This window comes from Heliangelus exortis, chromosome 1 (genome assembly GCF_036169615.1).
Source record: "Heliangelus exortis chromosome 1, bHelExo1.hap1, whole genome shotgun sequence".
NCBI lineage: Eukaryota > Metazoa > Chordata > Aves > Apodiformes > Trochilidae > Heliangelus > Heliangelus exortis.
This window is the reverse complement of record NC_092422.1, coordinates 175,509,387-175,534,049: the sequence shown is the minus strand read 5'-3', so window position 1 is coordinate 175,534,049 and position 24,663 is coordinate 175,509,387. Positions and strand designations below refer to the sequence as shown.

The 24,663-nt window shown below is 40.7% G+C and overlaps 1 protein-coding gene across 5 annotated transcripts in view; it reads left to right on the top strand.

Annotated features, from left to right (window-relative positions):
* The first annotated feature begins 456 nt into the window (after window positions 1–456).
* The window catches only part of CADPS2 (calcium dependent secretion activator 2), a 281,939-nt gene continuing 257,732 nt past the window's right edge, over window positions 457–24,663 (top strand). For 3 of the 5 annotated variants that reach the window (XM_071733756.1, XM_071733754.1, XM_071733755.1), the window contains exon 1: window positions 459–903. In XM_071733756.1, coding sequence (XP_071589857.1) covers window positions 574–903 — 330 coding nt within the window. In that variant the 5' untranslated portion in view covers window positions 459–573. Of the gene's footprint in view, window positions 904–24,663 lie in introns of all 5 variants that reach the window. The other 2 variants (XR_011723932.1, XM_071733753.1) reach the window with 2 other exon arrangements.

The window sequence follows — 24,663 nt, the reverse complement described above, 5'->3', positions numbered from 1 at the left end:
CTTTTACGGGGGCATGTGATATGCCTTCCGTTTCCCCCCCAAACAACCTGGTGGAGGATGCCAGAGAGCTCGGGGTCAGTCAGTAGCGAGCAGAGCAGAGCCATGCCGAGGACACAGCCCAGAGCTCTCCTCCCCCAGCACGGAGAACCCCCCGTGCGGCTGTGCCGGCCTGCGAGCGGCGGGGCCCGGCAGGGGGAGCAGGGCGCAGCGGGGCACCCGCCGCCAGGACCGTCCGAGTCCGAACGTGGCAGCGCTGCCGAAAGAGCCGAGCCGCGCCAAGACAGGTGCTGAGCAGACTCGCCTGGCCCAGCCACCTGCGGGCCACGGCCCCTCTCCGGGGCGAAGGTGCCAGCCCAGCCCCGCCTCTGCCGGGAGCCGCTCGGAGCAATTCCCACGGCAACCCAGGCTCGACCCCCTTCCCAAACCCCGCCTCCCCTCCCCGCCCCTCCGCTCCCGCCCGGCGGCCGCAGCCGGTCGGAAACAGTCTGTGTGTAAACTCGACGTGTCCGGAAAGGTGCGCGCTGCTCCTCGCCTCGCTCTCTGCCCGGTGGCGGAGCCCGCCCGGCGAGCACGATGCTGGACCCGTCCTCCAGCGAGGAAGAGTCCGATGAGCTGCTGGAAGAGGAGCGGCGGGACGTGCTGGTGGCGGCGGGCGGTGGCTCTCCGCGCTCGCTGCCGCCGCCGCCCCGGGACCCGCGGGGCAGGGAGTCCGGCGCGACGCGGGCGGCGAGTCCCAGCCCCAGCCCCTCGGTGCTGAGCGAGGGCCGGGATGAGCAGGAACGCCTGCAGCGAGAGGAGCGGGAGAAGCGGCTCCGGCTGCAGCTCTACGTGTTTATCGCCAGGTGCATCGCGCACCCCTTCAACGCCAAGCAGCCCACGGACATGGCCCGCCGGCAGCAGAAGGTGAGCTCCCGCCTTCCCCCGCCCCGTCCCCGCCGCCTGCGCTTGCTCCCGGCCGGGCCATCCCGTTCCTGCCCTCCGGTCGCTGCCTTTGCCTCCTCTGCCGCGCTCCGGCCCGCAACAGGTTGATCAGGTTAGAGCAGGGGGTTGCGGAGCTGGGTGTCAGCGGGGCTTCTTCAAAGCAGGAGCTTTACCTGGGAGCCCGTCAGGCAGCAGGGGGAAAGTCTCTTAAGTTTTCAGAGCTGAGCTTAAAAAGTGTCCGTACGCAGGAGCGCGGAGTGCGGCCGTGAGGGCTGCTGTGCAGGGGGAGATGTTTCAGCCTCTCGGCGTTGTGCGATGGATGATGGAGTTAAACCTCGCAGAGGTGCCTCCAGGAAATCGTATTCTGAATGTCTGTGCCCAGCTCAAGCAAATTCAGCCATTATACAGAAATGAACGAGAAAACTGGTTTGTTTCATTAATTATTAAGTGAGATCTCTGTGTACAGAGGAACAATTGACGTGCGTGTTTGTAATGAGAATGGCTTTCTAGTGATGATTGACTCGTGTCTTCTGTATTGAAGACAAACACCTGAGAAACGGCAGGTATGTGATAGGTGCTTTTGCTGTAGCAGTTCTTATTCCCTGTTACTTTTGAGGTATTGTATAGGTAGAATACTTAAAGTTTTGCCTAGGTTTCTGGTAAACCACTTAAAAGCTCGGTTCTTGTAATGTTTGGTCTAAAATTTGTGTGTGTGTTTTCCTTTTAATTTGCAAACAAACAAACATGCACAAATCAAAACAGGAAAGAAAAGGGAAAAAACCAAGAAAAACTAAACCCCAGAAACAGCTGAAAACAAACTCCCCCTGCACATCACTTTCCAAAGGGAAGGCATTCAGTTCCGCTTGTCATTCATGATCCTGGTACTTCCATATCTCTAAAGGTTTGTTAAATCCAATAACTGAATGTTTTGGAGTATCTAAATTATGCTTGCTGTAAGTAATTTGTGCTTAGTGAATTCAATGACAAGTTAACATGGCAGTAATAATAAGATTATTTTTGGAATAACATTTTGCTCTTACTAAGTGCTGGGTATTTAAACTCTAAAGCCTATAGAAAGTAAGCAGTAAGTAAAAGAAAATCTGGCAAAATGAAATGTTCTACCATCCCACTCAGGACTCCTCACCCCACAACAGTCATCACAGAAATGATACTTTGAAGGGAAATCTAACTGTGACCTTAGCTGGACATAGCCAAAGCTATCCTGATGTGGTGTTGATGCTAGTCTAGATTCAAGCAGGAGGCTCAAAAGCCTCCAGAGATGAGATTTCCACAACCCACCCATGTGACCTGCTCCAGTGCTGCATTGCCCTCTTCTTGATGAAATTTTCCTAATCGACTTCCAGCTTGCAACTTGTGGCCATCAACTGCAGAAGATACTGAAGGTTTAGAATTTCTCAGTAATCTCAGTCAGTAACTACGTTTTAAAAATAACTACAGATTTAAATATTTTATTAATAAGATATATGAGAAAAGATAACTGTGGTGTACCAAATACAAAAATGCAGCAGTTGTGGATTTAACATATGAGTAATAAACAGATGGACAGAATTGACTTTATACCTGAAATAAAATGTTACTCTTGCTAACTCTTTTTTTTAAGTGAACTGGGACTTTTGGTTCAACTCCTGTAGAAAGAAATTTGTGTCATGTTTGGGAGTTCAGCTACAGAACAAGGATGATTTGTCTTTTGCTGGTCCAGAACTAATGTTTTCAAATAAGACCTAATACAAAAAAATAATTCTTTATAAGGGTGGTACTTCTCTTTGAAAGTAATGAAACCTATGTAATGAAGAAATGCATGGAAACCTCCTTCCTCTCAATAGGCAGTTTGATACATAATCCAATGAACTACTGGATATAGGGTAGCAGAACTGGTCCTGAGATTCAAGAGTTCAGAAAACCTGCTTTAATCGTTCAAGATTGCTGAAAGCTGTACACAGGAGCCATCTTTTGTGGTCTGATATTTGTACTCTGTGCTGAACGGTGGCCCTGCATCAGCCTTAGGAATGAGAGTGCAGCCACCTGTCTTAAACTCTATCCTGTGTGATACACTTTTGGCTGGGTGATAGCTTGGCTTGTATTCCATAGGGTAGAAGTCTGTCTGATATCCCATATTAATTTCCTTACTGCCAAGATTTGATACAGATGTGGAGTGTTCCTTAATTTCTTACTCTCTTGCCTCACGTCTGACTTGTGTGATGTGGCTGGTTGTCCACTGAGACCTCGACTGGGGTTCCCTCTCTGTGTTATTTAACTGGAGCCATCACCTACTGCATGCCCTGTCCATCATCAGTGGATAAGTGATCCAAGGTATGGTTTTGAACCAGAACTTATGATGCCCTGTGGTTCCAGCTTCCAGCCTGGTATCCCTGTCCCTGGTTGTGGATTCTTTGTAATGTTTTTGCACCAGCAGTCTTTCTGATAACCTAAGAATAGTATCCGCCCTGCTTGAGAGCAGAAGTAATTTGTTCTTTCTGCAAGTTCATTTGGCATATTGCTGAGCAAATATTGCAGAATGCAGCTTGCTTCTTTTTTAATATGGAACATAAATGTAATGAGATGGAATTCATATATCAAATATCCTCAATTGCACTGCAATATCAGTAAGGAAATGATTTACAGAATGATTGGTTTCCTATGTTCTTCCTTCAGTAGCAGATGAAAATGTATGTTATAGTAGCTTAAAACCATCATATTTAATAGACTGAGTTATACTGGTCAAGGTAAAGAATTTTAAATGCATTCATCCTTCTTGCTTTGCAGTAAGTAAAATTAGCTCAGTTCTACTGTGTTAGAAGATTAATTGAAAAAAAAAAAAAAATCAGACTTAAAAAAAAAGAACCATCGTAACTCTCCAGAGTCCATAAACTCTTCTAATTTGTTTATAATGCCAAATTCAATGTAATTTAGTCCAGAATTTGCTGAAACACATACTTTAGTAATCTGTCTGCCTTTATTTTTCTAATCTATAGTATATGTGGTAGAAATACTTATTTTTTAACTGTTAACAGTTAGTTGGTGATGTATTATTACATCCTGTCTTTGGTTACTGGTAGATTTGTGGTGGAGAAGGAAGAATAAACTGATATTGGAGATGTGGAAATGAAGTATGGCATTGTTTTTCAAGGTGAGGTATCAAATAGTGACAATGATGGAAGTAGTTCTACAGCGTAGAACAAATATGTACTTAGTAACATATTTTCAATAGATGTTTATGGACATTTGCTCAAGTATTTTCCAAGCTTCTAGAGAAATATAAATGCATCTGTGCATTACCTGTCACGCTTAAAGAGACCTTGTCACTTTTTTGTAGTTTACACTTTTTAAAGCGAATCTTCTGGACCGTATTTCAGCACCTTTCCTTCTCTTTCCTCTCTGCTCTTCTTCCTTTCTAGTCCAGCAGAAAAGAAGAGAATAGCTCTTTAATCCCATTTCTCCTCCTACTTCTTCATTCTTCTTCACTTATCCCTCCTCAGCCAAATTGAATCTGGTACTGACAGATTGAATTTGTCCTCAGAATGGGATTTAGGTGGTGAAAAGGAACACATTCCTTGTGTGGCTGCCTTCCACTGAGGGAAGGTGGTATATGTGGACAGAGACAGTCAGTGATTAAAATGATGACCCTGGTAGCTGTGGTTTATAGTAGCTAGCTGTACACTTGCATGTAATACTCACTTTTACTCAGGTACTGTGTGCCAAAGCTAGGTACTGTGTGCCAAAGCTGGGTTCTGTATCTGAGAGATGAGCCAGAGTTAAAGTTCCTGGGGAACAGTGAAGGACAGTGAAGTGCTACAACTAACTAACTAAAAAGGTGTTCTTCCAGATTTTTTTACTCTAGTGATCAAGTGGTCACTCTGTAGAAACCCAAAACTGGGAGTGAAGTAACACTCCTATGCTAAACAAAACTTCCTAAAGCATGAAAGGCTTAGTACATTCAAGCTGATTCAGGTCTTGCTTTCATAGGTGATAAGTAGCAGAAGTAATTGAGCTGGCTGTTTAGAAGTCATAACTGAGTTTATTTCCTGAACACTTGCTGACCTATGTTGCTTCCATTTCTTCTCTCCACACCTACTTAATCATGATTATGTCAAAACCACTCATTTCTAGTTAATACTCAAAAGTAGGAGTGGTAAGTTCTTTCCTGTTTCTTGAACTTCATCTCTTAAGGAGAGGTTTGTAATGATATGTGTAGCTTTATAAGGAAAGTGTTGCTTACAGGGATAGACTTCATTCTCAGGGTCACAGTTTTACTTTCCATGTTTTTATTTCTCCTTCCCAAGTCCCACGTTTCCTGGCTCTTGAGCTGGTGAGGTGTGGCTACTTTCAGATTGGCTGAGCATGTTTTGGGAAATAAAAACTTGGCTTCTGAACCTCCTTCATAAAATACTTCTTCCCCCACTGCTAAGGTAGCAAGGAGGGTCTTTCCGAAATCATTCTTGCCAGAAACCCAAGACATGTTTCAGAGGAAACTGTAAAACTTGGCCAGCTGCTCAGAATTCTATGAAAGAGCTTTCTAGGAAGATATCTTCCATTCCTACCTTCAACATCGTTTCTCAGATATTTCTCAGAAAGTAATTTTAAATTGTTTATTTGCCTCTTTGTTTTTCCTCATCACAAACACCTTGATAACACCTTGTCATGATAAGCCATGTGTATTTTGTTTCAGTCAAGCTAGCATGGAGTATATTGGTAACTCATGGCAAAGCCAGTTCCCATGATGGCCTGAAGAGCTCTGTTTGTGTTGAAGGAAGATTGCTGGCAGACAGATCTTTTTATCAAAGTCAGAACTTGCTCTCTGGGGAAGAAGTTCCTGCCTGAAGTAGGAAAGTTGTTCACAATGGGCAACTGGGTCATCCATGGCTGAAGAAATACTGAAGGATGATGAAAGAATCAGAGTATTCTAGTTACAAATACCATTTCAGAAATTACAATACATCAGTTCTGTTTTAGTCTTAAACTGTTCTGCTGCCCTGACAGCTCAGCATTGATTGGTGTGGCTTAGCCAGAAGGTGGGCAGTGGCTTGGGAAGAAGAGACTTTGGCAAACAACTTTGTAGTGAAGTGGACATGCAGGGACAGTCTCACATTACGTTTTGTGTATCTGAACCATTGGTAACTGGTGACAGATTAGCAGAAATAACAGATCAGCTCATCTTGTTGCTCATCTTATAACTTCCTCTGGTAGGAATTTGAAAAACATACTCATCGCTGCCATGACAAAACAAAGCTGGTGAAAATATTTCCCCCTCTGAACTATATTCCTTTCCCTGTATCTGGAGAGGGGCAGTATGTCAAAATATTCATTACCATGTACCTGTACTTATTACATAACTGTAGAATATTGCCAGAGCAGAAAATACTTGTTGGTTGTTAGTTAACATTCAAGAAATGATGTATTCCTATAAAAGCAAACTTACAATTGCTTGTATTCTTCTCCCATGCACACCTGTTGTCAGCACTTCATGTCTGGGGACACTACAAGTCACCTCTCCATTTGCATGCTGCCTGTTATACTTGTTTTTTCTTTTTCTGGCATTGTACCATTTATTTTTAATATGATTGACTATTATTCAACAGTATCATTTGAATATCATTAGGCCAACAGCATCCTGGCTTGTATCAGCAATAGTGTGGGCAGCAGGAGAAGGGAAGTGATCATGTCCCTGGACTTATCATTAGTGATGATGAGTAGTGCACCTCAAGTGCTGTGTTCAGTTCTGGGTCCCTCACTACAGGAAAGACATTGAGCTGCTGGAGGGAGTTCAGAGAAGGGCAACCCAGGTGGTGAAGGGTCTGTAGAACAAGTCCACTGAAGAGAGGCTGAGGGAATTGGGAATGTTTAGTTTGGAGAAGAGGAGGCTGAGAGGAGACCTTCTTGATCTCTTCAGCTACCTGAAAGCGGGTTATAGGGAGGTAAGGGCCTCTTCTTTCAAGTGAATAATAATAGAACTAGAGGAAATGGCCTGAAGTTACACCAAGGGAAGTTTAGACTAGGTATGAGGAAGAAATTCTTTAGTGAGAGAGTAGTCAGGCATTGCAATGGGCTGCCCAGGGAGGTGGTGGAGTCACCATCCCTGGAGGTATTTAAAATATGTAAATGAGGCACTTCAGGACGTGCTCTAGTGGGTGATAGATACTGATAAACATATTTTATTCAGGGGAAATGTTGACAGTTGGACTTGGAAATCTTTGAGGTATATTCCAACTTCCATTGTTCTGTGGTTCTTTGATCACCCTGAAGTTGCTTTTCATATTACTGATTTGCTTTTTTACTATACCTCTGTATTTTCCTTCTGCTTTCATGTTATCCTTGTTCCTCTTTTGTGTGTAGATGTCTGCTGCTTTGCTGGCTTAACACATAACTCTCTCCTGCCGCTGCCATTTTACTCGTATGCTTCCTAGAACTGGAAAGCAAACAGGTCAGGGACAAAACTTGCTTCCCATTTATGAGCCCCAAGAGGTGTCCATGGAGCAAGAAGAGATGATGGATCTTCCTCTAGGAAGGTGCCTGTCTCTGCTCTGCTAATGAGGAATGTGTGTTGGGGTGCTGGTCTTTGTGCATTGAGCCTGATCCTATATTTAGTTGTGCTGAGCCCCAGTTAGTACAGTACTCTGAAATGGATGCCACCCTCTGAGGTTTTTAAACTTTTTAACCTTTAAGTGTCTTCATATAGCTTTTTTGGCACAGTGTCTGCAAAGATGCCTCCTATATTTCGTTCCAACTTACTTCTCTTGCTGCCTGCTGATGGTTGTGGTATGTGCAGTCTGGTACTCAGACTTACTGCTTTTTAGCAATTGCCATTGAGGAGGGGTGGCAGGGAGAGTAACAGCATCTCCTGAACTTCTGTTCCCTTTGCCTAGCGCCTGTCTCCAGTGCCTGCTTCTGCCTAGGAGTGCTGGCACTGAATTGATAGCAGCCCAGCTCTTGGGTGTGCAGCTGATTCCCACAGGTTTTAGAATAGCAGCTGTGAAAAGGCAGTTTTTGGTTTCTTGCTGTGTGGGGGAAACTGAGCAGCAGGAGAGGCAGAGTGTTTGCATGTGGTTACCAGCCTGCATCAGCCTAGGTTTGTGTTCTGAAGGTTATTTTCACTTCCATAAGCACTGAAGGATTTTCGTTTTTTGTTTAAAATTCTCTAGAAGTTGATGGTACTTGCCCAGAAGAATTTATTTCTGGTTCTTATTTATTTTGCAGCAAGGAGATAAAGCATATGCTTCTCTTCGAGCGTGATTACTTGTATGCATAAGTTTAAAAATGTTTTTGAGTGTTTTTCCTGTCAGGAAGAGGAAAAGCATTAATTAACAGCATTGTGAAGAATGAACAGAGCTACAGTGAATACTTCTTTAAATATATGACCTGTTGAAGAAAAATTAGAAGATAAGAAGTTGATCGTACAAGAATTTTCCTCCAGTGCTGCTTCCATTTTCTTCTCATGCATTACTTATTCATTTATGTTCAAATGTCTTTGCCGTGGGGTTTTGAAAATCAAGGCTGCCAGTTTCTGTTTAATGAAAGTGCTGGAGGGGTACTCTGAGTGATAGTATAGACACACAGGATGGTACTTTATATAGACCTCTTTGGACCATAGACAGGATGTGGAAGAAAAGACAAAGCTCAGATAATATATACATATATATATATATATATATATATATTTATATATATATATGAACATCATCTTCAAAGAGATGATGTTCAACTACAAAATTCAGGGAGAGGAATGTATATCAGTGATTCAGAGTTTCATGGACTGAGTTGAAGGTATTGGGAAAGTATGTGGAACTGAATTAATTTTGGAGTAGAGGAAATGTTAAGAAAGGACACTGACAGAGTTAAGAGGGATGAAATGTACTGGTCATGAGTTAATGATTTTCAGTATAAAACAGAAATGAAAGAGGAACATCATGGGGATAAGAGTTTGCAAGAAAGATAAAAGGCTAGGAAAAACAAAATGATAAAGATGGAAAGAAGGCAATACTCTCAATATCCATGTCAGTGGATCACAGGCTTGCAAGGGTAAAAACTTGTTGAGAATCTTGGTGCTCAGAAGTTAAGAGCCCAGTTAGAGTGGTAGCATATATAGTGCCTTGGGAAGGAGTGTTTTTGTGGTCCCAGGATTTTTTTTCTGCATAAGGCTGCAGTTCTATGTGTTTAGGTTTTTTCATACAATGAATTCATGAGTTTTCTTTAAAACAAACAAACAAACAAACAAAAAACCTCCAGGCAATCTGTGCCAGATATTTATCTTGCTAGCTTTTCCTGGGGAGCATCCCCAGTTTGCACCTATTGCTCATATGTTCCTTCATTTATTTCTAAATTATGTATTCTGAGGTCTTGTAGCAAGGTACTGGCAGCTGTTTCATGTTCTAAAGTGAATGTTTCTATGAATGTTTCACCATTCCAACTGTTTAGTACATCAAATATGCATTAGTATTAAAATATTAATATTGACCAGTTTATTTAAATGTTTTTATTTTGATCTCCATATGGATGGAGCATACGCAAAGGAAAGAAATAAAGAAGTGATATTAAATGATCTTAGCACTCAGTTTGCCTCTGACTCCCTTCCTTACAGTGCCATTAAAAATAGAGGATTTTTCAGTCTCTTACCATTGGGGACTGAAGTACAACAAATAACAGTATTATTTGGAGATGAGGGTTAAGAAACTGCATTAGAAATTTTTGTTTCTTGTAATCTTCACCTTGCAGAGTATTTGCCTGTATGGGCACTCAGATTCAATTGGGACTAACCTAACACCAAATGCAGTATAATTCTTGTAAAGATATATATGCTACAGATGGTGGAGGTTCTAAGCATGCTATGAAGTTATGAAGTAATTAGAAGCATTTCAGCTTAAATATTCTGTGATACAAATTCTACCAATCTCCTCTTCTGGTTTTGGGTTCTTTTCAACATGCTTAGGCTCCCAAATGAAATAATTTAAAAAAACATCTCTTGAGATTTTTAGGGACAGTGTTCACAGTTGGCTTTCTCTGACATTTAAGTTTTTAGGTACCCTTACTTACTATCAGAATATGTGAGTATTTTTGCACACAGCTATCACTTGGACCCCTTGTCTGTAGGGTGGTTAGTACCTTATGGGACTGCTGCTACAGGGAAATAAAGTTACATTTGTTCCCTCTTCGCTCCCACCTCCCATAAGCTGGGGTGGAGAACCTTTATGCATTCTTTACTTTTTAAATCATGAGGAGGACAGTGATACCCTGTGAACAGGGCTGGATATTTTCAGTGGTCTTTGCTTGGCTTTACCTAAAAGCTGCATTGGAGCAACTGGGTTATGACAGTCTTTCTGTCTTGTAACAGTCTTTCCTGTAACACAGCTTGCTGTCTGTAGATGAAAAGCATCATGTACTAATGAGAAATATTATTTCTTTAAAATGGCAACAGCAATATTCAGGTTTTCATTAAACTGCTAACTGGTTTATGTGCTCTAGATATTTAAACTCAAACAGGTACTTAACATTTTAATTTGGTAAGTAGAGTTGTTAGAACTCAGTCTGGAATGTGCTTCAAGAGGTCACAGAGTTGTAGTAAGGCTAAAGCCTCCATACATGACCCTCTTGGTGTATTGCAAGCTGGGTCTGTTACAAGAGCACTTAATTATGCAGAGCAGCACACAAGGGAAGGAGGCACTACAGGCTGGCAGAGTTCATCCCATATTATGAAACCTGTTTTTAAACCTGAGTGCTGTATTTTGCTAATCCATGTCTTAGGGTGTTGGGCTGATACGCAGTGGTCATGGCTACTGTCCAGGTCTGCTGGGATAATGGAGACACTTTTCAAAAGTAAGACCATCCTATAAGGTGGGACACTTAATCAGTGACAGCATCAGCATCTGTGTCACCGATTTAGCAGTTGTCCCACTTGCAAAGTTTTCATTTGGACTGCATGAATATGACAGTTCGTGGGCAAAGTAAACCAGAAGTTACATACTGGGAGCACAGGAAGGCTCTGCAGCCAGACTGAGGTAAACTATTCTGCAAGGCATTTAGGGGGGGTGTTACGTCCTCAATATAAACTGCTTCAATGTACAGATGCACTTTTCTGGTGTCACACTGTAGATGTGAGCTCAGAGAGAGTCAGAGATTTAAATACACAGCAGCTAACACAGGGTCAAGAAAGAAAAATAGAACCAAAATGAGATAAATAGCACAACAGGGCAGTCTTTCTGACAGAATATGCAATGCAAACATAAAAACAGCTGAAGTAACAGAGTCTTGCTATGCCTGAAGTTAATTAGGGCCAGCAAACTGCCCCTAATTACTAAAAGTGTGGGATCCTTAGCAAAGCTGCCTGGGATACTAATTAAAAGAACAGATTATAAGAAAGAGAATGCATAATTAATGACTGAGAAATCATTTTCAAGAGTATCTTCAAACAGCAAATAAAGTGCCCTTGGAAAATATTGTGACACCCTGAGCCATCCACTGAATCTAATCCTGCAGATAGACCTGACTTGATTTGCAAGAGATCACTGTGCTTATACTTTCTAGCATTGAGGTAGGGATTAATGGGGGTAGAATGACAGGTAGAATAGGAATATTATATCCATTTTAATATCAAATGCTCCCTTCTTTTTAAAAATGTATGACTTCAATATAACCTGCTTACGAAGTAGGCTGACATAAAGTATTTTGTTTTAGTGGCTGGCTTTGCAATAGTCTGCTACTCATGCAGTCAAGTGAGATCTTGGAGAGGCCCTTTAGGTAGCATCCTCTCTGTGGATTGGTAGCACGTGTGTGAGTGACAGGTGTTGGCTGTCAAGTGTACAGGCCAACAAATGGACTGTCACTTCTCTTTTCTACACTCCTGAAAAAATAGCAATCTGAAAATTACATCTGACAGAACAAAAATGGGAAGTTTAAAGATTTATCTTCCTCTCAAAAAAAAAATTAAATTGCCCCAATTAACGAGTTGTTTTTTAGTAATTCTTTAGAGGAGCTAATTAGGGGTTAAATTTTATCCAGGCACCTGTTTGGGTGTTCCTGTCTAATTGGGCACTCCTTAGTTATAAATTTAAATGTTTTAAATTGCCCTGGTCCTCAATTACTTTGACATGTTTATAGAAACTTAGATTAGGAATAACAAAGCTGTAAGTGCTTGGACACATAGAAACCCACGTGTAATTTCCTATCCTGCTTCTCAGTAGCCAAGAGGAACACAGGTGCCTTTTAAAGTAATGATGCTGTGAGACCAGCCCCCCGACAGACATATTGAACTCTCATGGACTGATCTGTGGTCATTGCAGTGAGCTCCCCTTTCCATGGGATTCATGTTCACAGAGAGGACCCAGAACTGAAATATCCACACCCTCTACAGTGTATTTTACTTGTGCTGGGCTTCAGTGATTTTATCAGTATCTCTTTGTGTGTTGTAATTAATTGCTTAGTGTCTGCTTGGTCTGGTAAGGAGGTGTGTTTTAAAACTGAATGTATTTTTATTCTGGAAAAGGGGAAACAATCGGGTCAAGCAGACATTAGGGGAGACCATGGCCATCCCCTGGGACTGAGGCAGGGGGATCCCTCTGGTGCATCCTTGCTTCTCTGCACGCTGTGGTTCTGCCAAATTCCCTATGGGACAGGCAGAGTACTCATATGTACAGTTATATGTAAAAGGAGGGAGAGTGTGTGTATGCATGGGAGGGGCGGGGAAAAAGGTTACAGATACTGGTATCAGGGAGGAGAATTAGTTCTCCATAGTGTGTGATGATCTAGTATAAAATGAGGTTAGACAGTGTAAAACGCTGAATACAAGTCATTGGATGGTACTGCTCTTCTGGAAACATCATTTTCTGTTTGTTGTTGCAAAAATTGTAAATTGCCATTTGCTTTCTTTAACAGGAAATAACACCCACCTTTCATCCCAGCCCCCCAAAACAACAAACCCAATACCACAAACCCTGTGGGTTGATATTTCTGCCTTGGCTCAGTTTGGTAGCTACTCCATGTAAAATGAAACTGCTCAACCTTTTGATAAGGGAGCAAAGATGTTTCTATGGTTCTGTTAGCAAAACAGGTTATATTTTTTATTATGATTGAGGTTGATCAATCGTCTGATTCCTGAGGGCTAGCTCAGGGTGTGCCCTGTTGAAGGCAGTGCACTAAATTTCTACTTTATTATTTCTGCTCTTTAAGTCTTGCAGGCATAAGACTTAAGTATCTGATTTGTTTTCCTGTTTGGGAATGGATTAATATCTTGGCTGCAGAAACTTACTGTGGATTGAAATACAGTATGTGTTCTCAGTGTGAAGGGTAATTTATTTTGCTAATTTGATTCAATTTCTATTTTTTTCCTAGTGAAAAAATAATTAGTTCCATCAGGAAAACAGCTATCTTGATTTTATGATTAAAAAGACCAAAAACCACGATAAAAAAATTAAAAAATTTACCCCCCTGTGTTACACAATTATGTAGCTAGGTCTTACTTTTTTCTCATTCTGACTGTAGTGAGGCTACAGAGTAGATGGCACAGCTGTCATCAGCCACTCTTTGGGTTAAAAACCAACCAAACAAAAAATCTTGGCCCATTTAATTTTTAAGAGTGATGTAGGAGTGGAACAACATCTTCATAGCAGTGATTAGCACTGTCTCAGTGCTAATAAGTAAATGGCATAATGCACACTGATTATAATAGCTGGAATGATAGGTAGTCTGAGATTGAGTAAAGAGGTATGAGATGTTGAAGCTCTGAGCAATGCAGATGGTCAGCGATGCAAATCCAGTTCAATCTATAATGCTGGAGAGCCTGGAAAATGGACAGAATTGCATAATAACATCAGAAGATAGGTAACCTTTAATCCTTTCCTTCAAAAAGAGTGAAAGAGTCAGAGTGAGAAACTAGATTGCCTTCTCAGTTGAGTGAACTCATCCTAGGACAGTGTGTGCATTTGAGTGTTTAAGGCAAATGTTGGGGAATATTTATTCACTACAGACATTCATATGTATGTAAAAAAGTAGAATTTAGGGTACTATAAAAATTATCAAACTGTATCAAAATGCTTGTGAGTTGCTTCCTGATTTTAAAATCTAATAGTTTTAAGGGAAATAAAATAGAATCGTAGAATAATTTGGGTTGGAAAGGACCTCTAAAGGGCATCTAGTCCAAACCCAAAAATGCTGAAGTAATTTCATCCTTTTTGCTATAGCAAGTAAATAAATTTGCAATCAGTGTAGAAGACTGTGAAAGATCAGAATGGACTAAACTGGTACAGTCTTAAAGAGGGGATGGCATATAATGCAGGAGGAATTTTTTTGATTTTTAAGAGGAATCATAAACTTATGGATGCTTTGAGACAGGCTGTGGTAGGGACACTGATTCAGTAGCTTCTAAGCAGTTTCATGTGTGTGTTTAAAAATTGTGTGCGTACAGCTTAGTGAACCATAATAAGGGCTTTTTCTGAAAGGTGGCACAAATAGGATATTTATAGGTTGTCCCTCAATAGTTCTTGTGCTAAAACAGGTATTTTATCTGCCTGCCAGTCCAGAAGATTCTTTCTGAATCACAAAACAATTACCAGGGAATAGCATCTCTATTGTCAAACAACTCTGCTGCCTTATTTATGCCCTTAGCAGTACCTGTGTATTTAAATGTTTTGCTTTTGACAGAAAGTGGAATAAGCCAGGGTAGCAAACCTATGGTGCCTCAAATACACCTGGTAAACACCCTAGCATATATAATATCTGAATGAAAGTATTGCTCTGCTGTCAGATGGAAAGCTTATCTTGCAAAGCTGATAAATATCTTCAACACACATGAAGTTACTCTTGTAGTTTTTCATTCAATAGGAAGGGAGCTTCTGGGTTGAGGGAGTCTCATATGCAAAAAAAATCTGTTGTCTCTTTTATAAGCAGGTAAAACTTCAGCTAGTTGGTATCCACATTTTTCATTACTCTAGTAGTTCTGAGACTTCTGTTTCCAGACTGGATCCATCTGCAGCTTTTTTCATACACACTTGCTGTTCTGTCAGCTCTGCCATTCAGGTAAAGTAACACCTTTTCTCCCTGGAAGATTTAATAGAGGATGGTGTCTCATTCATATATGAAACAATCCAAGCTCTGAACCAACCCTGAGGCAGAACTCTCTCTCCTTCTCCGTTTATCCTAATGGCCACTCCCTGTTATATTTTGCAGCTGGAATTCAAGCACCCTTCTCATGTGTCCTTCTCACATTAGCCTGGTGCCTGGGGTGCACCCAGACACTACATCTGAGCCTTCAGCTCAGAGAAGATAAAGTGAGTGAAACTTTTGCAGAAGTTCTAGTGAGTCCTGGCATGAAATATGTGAGATGCTGAATTTCACCCTGTTTCTGTTACTGCAGCTCCCATGCTGGTTGTGTATTCTGGTGCAGTTTTCTCATCCATTCTGTGTGCTGGTGTATCACAGCCTTGAATATCAGTACCAATCTTCAAAATCAGAAGATTACAATGTCATTTTCCTGTTCCCCCTATTATAATAAATTGGAAATACTGCATTTATTTTTAATTTGCAGGCACAGCCCTCCAAAACTTTGCAGCTACCTTTCCAGAGGCCTGCTGTTTCTTTCAACACTTAACCTCACTTTTTTGTGGATTTTTCTCCCCTTTGTGACAGTGTCTCAGCAGCTTAACTGTTGTCTAGATAAGATCTACAGCATTCTTTTCGCCAGAAAGCAAGAATGAGAAGAAAATGGATTAAATGATTTTATCATTTTTTAAATAATTCTCTCAAGTCTGTGACTTTGTATGACTAATCCATCCCATTCAGATGGTTCCCAGTTCTAACCTTACTAACCCTGATTCTAACCTTACTTTTGCATCCTTTGCTGGACAACTTTCAAGCTGCTAAGGAATTTTCATGCCTCCTCATTCAGGTCTTGACTCTTGAGTCTAGATGGCTCAATAGACTAAATCCTCCTAATTCCTTGATGTAGAGAATTAATGCTTCTAAGATCCAGGCTAAAAAGATCCTTCTGACAAAATACAAACCTCTGAGACCGAATTCATGTTTAATCACCATACATATCAGCAAGCTCAGAAAAATAATTAAGTGCTGCAGTAATAAAGAACTAAGTTCAGAAGCACAGCTTACATTCAGTAGCAGCATTACTTTGTGCTTTTGCTTTTTTTTTTTAGCCCAACTGCTATCAAAAGTTCTGAGTTCCAAGTTGTCCAATAAGTTTCTAAAGTTCTAAGTTTCTGGCATTCTGCCCTGGATACATTTGGCAAGCTGCAACACAAGTTTAACAAACATGTGTTGAGTCAAGCTTTTCATTGACCACAGGAGGTTAAATGGTCAGGACATGCTGATTTCTCCACTGAAAGCCACTTGACTTGTGAATTTTTACTGTACTTTTGCATACAGCTTGAATGCTTCTAGCAGACAACATATATAACAGTGCAATTATGCTGTAACATTCCCACGTAACTCTCTCCTCTAAAATATTATCCAGCATACTGTGGGCAATGTTTTTATTTTTCAGACTCACTGATATTTTTAAACATTGGTTTTCTATGCAACAAAACACATAGATTTGTGCTTCCTTCCTAACTTCCTCTGACATCACAACTTTGTCACTGAACTGGGCACAGACATGTATGACTTCTGGGTATACTGCATCTTTTGTCCTGGCTGGAGTACCCAGTAAGTGAGGTAAAGGCATCTCCTAGCACTGGGAAGTTGCAAGGAGCCTTGGTCTGTCTGCCTTACTCCTACTCAGCACTTCTAAATAATTACAGTTTTTGAAAAAAGCGGTACAAAGAACATGCTGTGAATTATTCTGAAGATCAGTCATTATTTCTGTGCTCCTTGGGAACAGTTCTTGCAGTTGTGCTAGGGAATGAGTGAATCACTTTGGAACTGTGGTTCTTGTTCTGTGAGGTTTACTTGCACAAACGTAAGCAAACCTCATTCACCCCAGCTGTCCTCCACTTTTCTCACTCCTCAGCTATACTGGATTATACAGGAGAGCAAGTGTGTCTTTCCTTTTGGTTCATGATTGTATTGACTTTCCACAAGAGGGAAGAAAAGTTTAGGAAGTGGAAAAGAGGTTTCCTGTCAAATTAACTCGGTAGTCTCAGTAAAAGAATGCAGAACTGGAGGAAGGACTCAGCTCAGTCTCTCCCTCTGAGTGGTCTGATTTCTGTATGCTTTGGTCCTCCATCGTTGTGGCCTCTGCCCAGAACATGACAGATGCTAAGTGTTGGTCATCTGTGATCCTTTTTCAAATAATAAAAATATTAAAAGTTGTTTTCAATCTGAATTTTGGAAAGGAAATTTTATTTCTGGAATAGCAGACACACTTCTGCCCTTCCACATCCCTGTACAATAGCTATACAAGAGTATTAGCTCTGTTCCTCTGCCATGCTTATAATCGCTGTGCCATTTTTTTTTTTTTTCTGTGACTGGGGAAGATGGAGATCAGGAATCCTCTTTTTGTTTTGGCTAGATACATAAATTGCCAACATAGCACGTACTGAAATCTTCTTAAACAGATTTTGCAGGTGGAAAGGTAAAAATTTACTCCTGATTTAAATAAGAAAGGCCTGTGCTAAGCCTATGGAAAGATCCATAGCTCAGCCCCTCCTGATGATGGGAAAGGGTTCTTAATCACTGAATTGCTACTGTTAAAAAAATTCCCTTTAAAGCAAGTGGATATTATAAAAAACCCCAAACATATTAATAAAAACCCAGTCTCTAGACTATGCACTGCTTTAGAGAAGGAAAAAAATACAGGTTTTTCCTCCTAATGGTTTGAGTGAGCCATTGGTATCATTTCAGACACTGAAGGTCTGACTGGGTACATCCCTCTTTACTTGTCAGAGGTTTAAAAAGACATCTGGAGACACTGCATTTTCTTTCTATGGTTTACTGTTTCATTCATAAGCAGAAAGCTACAGTTGCTCTGTCTCCTGAACTTGTAAAACTATTTACAAAGAACTTAGTGGTGAGTTTATTTCAAGGGAAGATAGTCTTTCTTCTTCTTTGTGAACTTTAACAAAAGACCTTAAGACAGAAAATAAACCCTGAATGTAAACTGTTGCTGATCACTGAGTTCTCACTGGATTAAAACAGATTCTATGCAGTTTCCCCCAGGGAATGAAAGTAAAAGGAAAGCCACTGGCTGCTCACTCACACACCCAAATGTTAGAAGTGGTTGATTATTTTTTCTTGGCCATGGTCTGGAAATGAACAGGACATGTTTGTTGGGCAGTGAAGCATATTAACCTACCAATTTGAAATTCTGTCCTGTACCTTTGTGTTCCTGCTTTGTTGTGGTGTCGAGGTGACCCAGGGCTCCCTTCCTGAGCTCCCTCATAGTGCTTCCCTACTACCTGAGGGGGCTGCTCTATACAGACAGACTTGTAGGGGCCTGTGTTTGAAAAAGTCTTTATTCTCCCTTGGGTTTGGATTGTACAGCTTTGGTTCTACTCCAGTAATTCCCCTGTTGGCCAGTTGTTATTAGGTCTGTCTTTGAGCCCAGTTGTTGTCAGCAGGGAAGGCTTGGAGGCTTTCAGCTGACTTCCTTTCATTGTTTCTTTCCACTGCCTGATGTTATCTGCCCTGCCTTCATGTTATTAAATATGTGTGTTGTCCCAGAATCACTTAACCTCTTCCCATTCATGTGTCTGCAATGCCATGCTCAGATCTTAGTCTTTAGGGTATATGAGCAAGCAAACTTTATTTCATTTCTGTGGGATTTTGGGCAAGTAGATGCACTATGATACAATGCCAAGCTGTTATTAAACATGCACAGAGACAAACAGCTTTAAGAGTATTTTTTTCTTTTCTTCTTTTTTCCCCATTTTTTTTCTTTTTCCCTTTAAGGAGGGAACAAAAATGGTCACGCTGCTCAGCTCTAATTACAGTAGCTTCAGAGATTGATTTGCCTTTTGAGCTCTGTGCTGTGTCAGGTAGCTTTTGATCTAATGTGTTCCAGCCAGCATTCAGTTGTTAGCATTCACTTTAAGTTAGTCACCAGTGAATTATGGTCTGTGATATAGTCCAGGTCCCATTGCTCTAGTTCTTTTTCTCTTTATTGATTTCCATTCTCATATTCATTATGGCCCTGGCATGATTCTTAGTGCTTTTATTTTACAGCTTTTCAGAATGAATATCCATGAGTCATGATTTGAAATAAAATGCTAATAATGACATTATGCAACACTTTCAAATACACATTTCTGAGATTGTTCCTTAAGCTGTTGTAGAGGATTATAGAAATTGAAAGTGGTAGAATTTGAGAAAAATGCCTCTCTGTAATGATAAGGCAATAGGCAAAAAAAGAGAGAGCTCATAAACTTGAACATGCTAATTTAAACACTTCATTCTTGAATAGGTTTTCCAGCATCAGGCAGAGAGACACAATTTTTAGGCCATTTTCTTTAACCAGAAATCAAGTAATTAAACCATAACTGGTGCACAATTAAAAATTCAGTGTAATTGTATGGTTTTTCCTAGTCTACACAGGTCTGAAAACTCTCTGAATAGTGTCATGTCTACCCACCTTGCTCCTGTTTTTATCAGTGTGTAAACATCAAATGTCAGCTCCTCCTGTTTGTCCAGAGGAACATAACATGGTATGGCTGTGGAGCCAGCTATAGTATTAAAATAGGTAAGTATAAGAAAAACTTGCTAGTTTTTTTAGTGTCACTGGTCTGCTGTTGGTTTTACTTTTCTGGGTTTGTTTCTAGACTGGGAGATTCATCCACTCCTCTTTATTTCACTGGTTTGCTTTTCCCTGCAAATGGTATTTTAAAGACTTACTGATGGAAGTGTGGAGCACTTCTGATAAAAGGTTCTGTGTCCCTTGTTTCTAACAGATGTCTTGAAACTCAGTGAGATTATGGGATGCAGCTGCTAATGTTTTATGATATGACAAGATACATGATATGATATGCTTTGCATCAGTGCTACTCCCATCCTCACTCATGATTTTTAATGAAATAATTGAGATAGTGTAATCTGAATATTGTAATTTTGATAATTAGTTTCCGGGTGGGAAGTCTCAGCTGTGCTTGCTGTCACTGAGGAATAGAAATCTGGCAGCAAGTAACTTGCTGGAGTTGCTGACTAAAATTTGGGGTAACTTTAAAACAAAAAAACCCAAACTAAATGGATCCCGCAAAAGGAGAAAACTTGCCTCTTAAGACTCTCATCCTATGGTGTTTTCATTTATTCATTAATATTTTTGCAGCAAGATTGGTAGATCAGACACATTCTGAGGTGTGTTCCTTTAGTTGACATATTTTGAAGGCTTTTTACCCATGCAGTTTGTTCTCAGCAATGCCCCCGGGTCTGAAACAAGTTGTTATTATATGGACAGAAGCCCTCTACTTGCTCTGCAGTGGGTGCTGGGAGGAGCTTTCCTGCTTGTTGCTCTGAGCAGACAAGAATTTCAGAGGGAGAAATTTAAGACAAAAGGAATTTATCTTTTTTCTAAACTTCTCCCTACCTTTTAAAAGCTTAAGACTCAAGATTGCACTATCCTCATCTTGAATTGCTATCAACATATATTTTAAAGCCCTTGAACTTTATGGTTTAAGGTCTAATCTTATCTCTGTGTATTACAGGATGAAATTTTTATTTGAGGCAAATTGCTTCCACTCTGTCCTGAGGATCTTGTGCCTTCCTGTAGAGAAGGACTTTGTCACAGGCAGAGTACTGGGCCAAACTGGTTTAGTCTGAAACAGAGTGAAAATGCTTTTGATGCCTTAAGTGTTATGGTTGAAGGAAATTAGCAAATCTTGAATTTGAAGCAGTACTGTAAAATTCTGTACAAGGTATCCATGAACTAAATACATAGAGGAAAACAGGCAGAAATTGTAAAATGGCTGGCATGTGAGTTTCTGCATGGCCCCCGTTAGTAATCAAAATGAGAAATTTTGGGGGTACGTGTGAATGATGATGATGGTACATTAGTTGTTTCTGTTTGGTTGATGTATAAAATGTACTTTCTTAGCTGTCATCGCAAGAGAGGAGTAATTTCATCAGGAAAGGGGCAGGCTGGAGGTGCCTCAGTTTTATCTGGAGGTTCAACTATTGTTTGCTAAAAAGGAGAAACTGATACTCTGATTGCTTTGCAGGCAAAAAGTCTTCTTAAGACTGAAGGTCTTCTGTCCCACTCCAGGGGGTGGCTTAGGGGGAAATCTCTAGGTGTGCAAGCGGAACCTGCAGATCTCCCACTTGGCATGAGTGGATGAGGAGCGGGCTGGGTATTAGCAGGGGAGTCAATACATGGTGTAAGGACAAGCAGATGAAAGGGTGAATAATTTGTTTGGAGGGAGGCAGTTTGGATTTTCCTTTCCTGGTAGTGCTGGGCATACCTTGAATGTTTTGAGTTAGGAGAAAACTGTAGGAAGGTTAGCAAATCAAAAATGTCAAATGCTTTTTGGCATAATTGTTCAGAACTCCATATACTTTTAGTTTGGATAGTGTAGTGTTTCCTAGACATTTTTTTTTCAAAATTGACTGGTTATACCTTTTTTGACAGCTGTGTCTCTGAAGGTAAGACATGGTTGAAAAAAAAAGCACCAAAAACCTGTCTCTTTTTTCTTTTTTTCTTCCTGCTTTGAGGGTACTCAGTCAAATTAATGGGAACTAAAGAACTGTTAGTAAATGAGAGTTTACTGTCTATGACTGTGAAGACAAAAACCAATATTAGACAAGGGATCTGAAACACTTGAGTAATCTAAACACTGGTATCAGACATTATTTATCTGAGGCAAACCTGTTGTTATTTGACTTCAAAGTGCCTGTTGAGCTCATACACAGCTGAGCAATTACTAATGGGGCTGTAACATAAGAGCAGTGGGATAACCTGGAAGTGAGGAAAGTATTTCCTTGTTGTTTGCGTGAGCCCAAACCACTGTGAATAGGAAATCCTGCACTGACAATGAGGCGTGTGGCAATAGCCCGTGACCAGATTCTGAAATTTAGTTACTTAGTTCAGCTTCCTGTCTAGAAATAGTTTTCCTTTCTGACTGCTCTCAGAAATGGGCAGGCTGCAGATTTATCCTCATCAAATGTGTTTGTGAAGCTGGCTTAGAAGGAATTGTTGACTTTTGGTAGGTGTGTTCCTCTTGAGAAAACAGCGATGTACTATTTTTATGTTTATACAAGATTTCTGGGTGGAGGAGAAAAATATTTGGCTTTAAACCAGATGGGTCATAGCGTGAATTTATTCTTTAACATGTGACTCTGGGAATCCATTGTATATAGGCAACCTAGTCATTAATAATTTAGGGTTTTTTAGATTCTTTTGTAGCTGTTGTTCATAGGAACAATATGATATGGCTAAATATGCCTAAAATTCCTGCATCTGGTTATTAGAGATTATGAAGTTAGGCTGGATAGGCATTATTTACTCTTTGCTGGGTAAAAAAAAAAAACCTGGCTGGATGACTGGGCCCAAAGAGCTCTGGGAAATGAAGTTAAATCCAGCTGGCAGCTGGTCACCAATGGTGTTCCTCAGGGGCACAGTATTGGGGCCAATTCCATTTAATATCTTTATCAGTAGTCTGGATGAGATGCTTGAGTGCACCCTCAGTAGGTTTGCAGGTGACACCAAGTTGAGTGGCAGTGTTGATCTGAGTGGGGGTAGGAAGGCTCTGCAGAGGGGTCTGGACAGGCTGGGTCATTGGGCTGAGCCCAATTGTATGAGGTTCAACAAGGCCAAGTACAGGGTCCTACACTGGGGCCACAACAACCCCATGCAATGCTTCAGGACTGGGGAAGACTTGCCTGGAAAGCTGCCCAAGGGAAAAGGACCTGGAGGTGTTTTTCAACAGCTGCCTGAATATGAGCCAGCACTGTGCCCAGGTGGCCAAGGTGGCCAGCAGCATCCTTGCTGGAGGATGGGCAGCAGGAGCAGGGAAGTGATTGTTGCCCTGTGCTTGGTCTTGGTGAAGCTGCACCTCAAGTTCTGTGTTCAGTTTTGGGCCCCTCACTAGAGGAAGGACACTGAGGTGCTGGAGCAAGTCCAGCAAAGGTGATAAAAAGTCTTAAGGTTCATAGATTCTTGGTTTATTTTTCTTATTTTTCTGTTGTTTTGTACTGTTCATGACCAAAGGATTAATGAAATACTGTTATGAAAAACTCTGTTTTTAGAATTTTTTTTCTGAACAGAAGGGTTCAGTGTTACTCCCCTCAAGTGTGGGTTTTCTACAAATTGTAGATTATTGCGGATGTTGTGACCATGCTGCCATCTTGGCATGAAACATCTGGTGTTTTGACTAATAAAATGCTCCACTTTCAGAGTATCTTGTAAACTGGGATTCTGTATCAAGATGGAAACTGAGAGATGTAAGCTTTGTCAGCCTTTCTGGTTGCAGTACAAGATCTGTGTCCTACATGCTATGAATTAATCTGCTTTCCTTATGCTATCGTACACTGCAACTATCCTTCATATATTTTACAAATAAAATAACAGAAAAATTGCAGGGAATAAAAGTAAGTATTTTCAATTCCAAAATCATCTTTGCAGTAGGGTTATTTCTCTCATTTGATACTGTCATGGATGTAACCAGTGATTCAGAAATGAATTAGCTAGTCGTAATGTTTTTATTTAACAGGGGAGATCAGTCTGTTGTGACATGAAGAAAAGCTTAGAAAGGGATGAGTTTCAGTAAGATCTGTCAATTTGGGCAAACTTTTCAGAACAGCCACTTAGTGATCAGCAGTGGATGGTGAGCATCAGTTTGTTCATGAGGACACTAACTCATATGAGCCATTTATAAGGCATGTGCCATAGAGGGAGGTGACTTGTTCACTCGGCTATGTTCACTGAATAGGTAAGATTTCCACTGAACATCGAGAGGAATTTGAATACCTTCAAAGATGAAAACTCTGACTTCTCTGGACAAGTGGTCAGGGGTTTGACCACTCTTAAGGGAAAAAAAAAAAAAAAAAAAAAAGGAATAAAAATATTCCATAGGCCTAGACAAAAATTTCCCATGCTGAGTTCTCCAGCTGTAGTCAGCATAAGTGGAACACAGCTGCATGAGTCTCTGGTTAGTGGAAGTCCTAAGCTGGGGTGTGATGGCTGCAGCCAGATTCGTGGTAAGGAATATCCATGTGGCCTTGTCATAAGAAAATATATCCTGCATCCTGAAATGTTACTAAACTGTTTACAGTATAAACTGTATCTAGAGTTGAATTTGGGTGTTGTATACATTTTGCTGTTCTGTTGCATTTTTTCAACATTGTGTTTTTCATGGAATCTCTTTCTTCAAGAACAGAGTTCATCAAATTCAAAGTGATTAGGACTCACACAAAGTTAGTTTGCTTGCATCTAGGGAAGGCAACGGGAAGAGATGCTGAGAAACTTCTGATTTCTTTTAAGAAAACAAACATCATTTCCCAAAGTGATGGCCCTGTATTTCCTGGGACAAGCATCACGATGAAGCTCCCCCATTTAACTTTGGCCAAGTGGCAGGATCTAAAAGTTTCTGATGTAATGAGAGTTCAAGAACTTCTCTGTGAAGACTAATTTCTCTCTACCAAATTGAATCTTCACTTCCACGTGTACACCAGTGTTGCTGTAGTGCAAGCACTTCTCAGCTGGTGGGCTGGGATGCTCCAGGGTCAAATGCAGTCAGTTGGCCACACACCCTTTTGTATAAGAGATAGAATAAAATAGTTAGAATGGACAGTATGTTTATTTGCTTAAGAAGTATACTTATTTTTGTAGCTTACCTTGTGTTTAATATTGGTAATTTGTAATTGTCC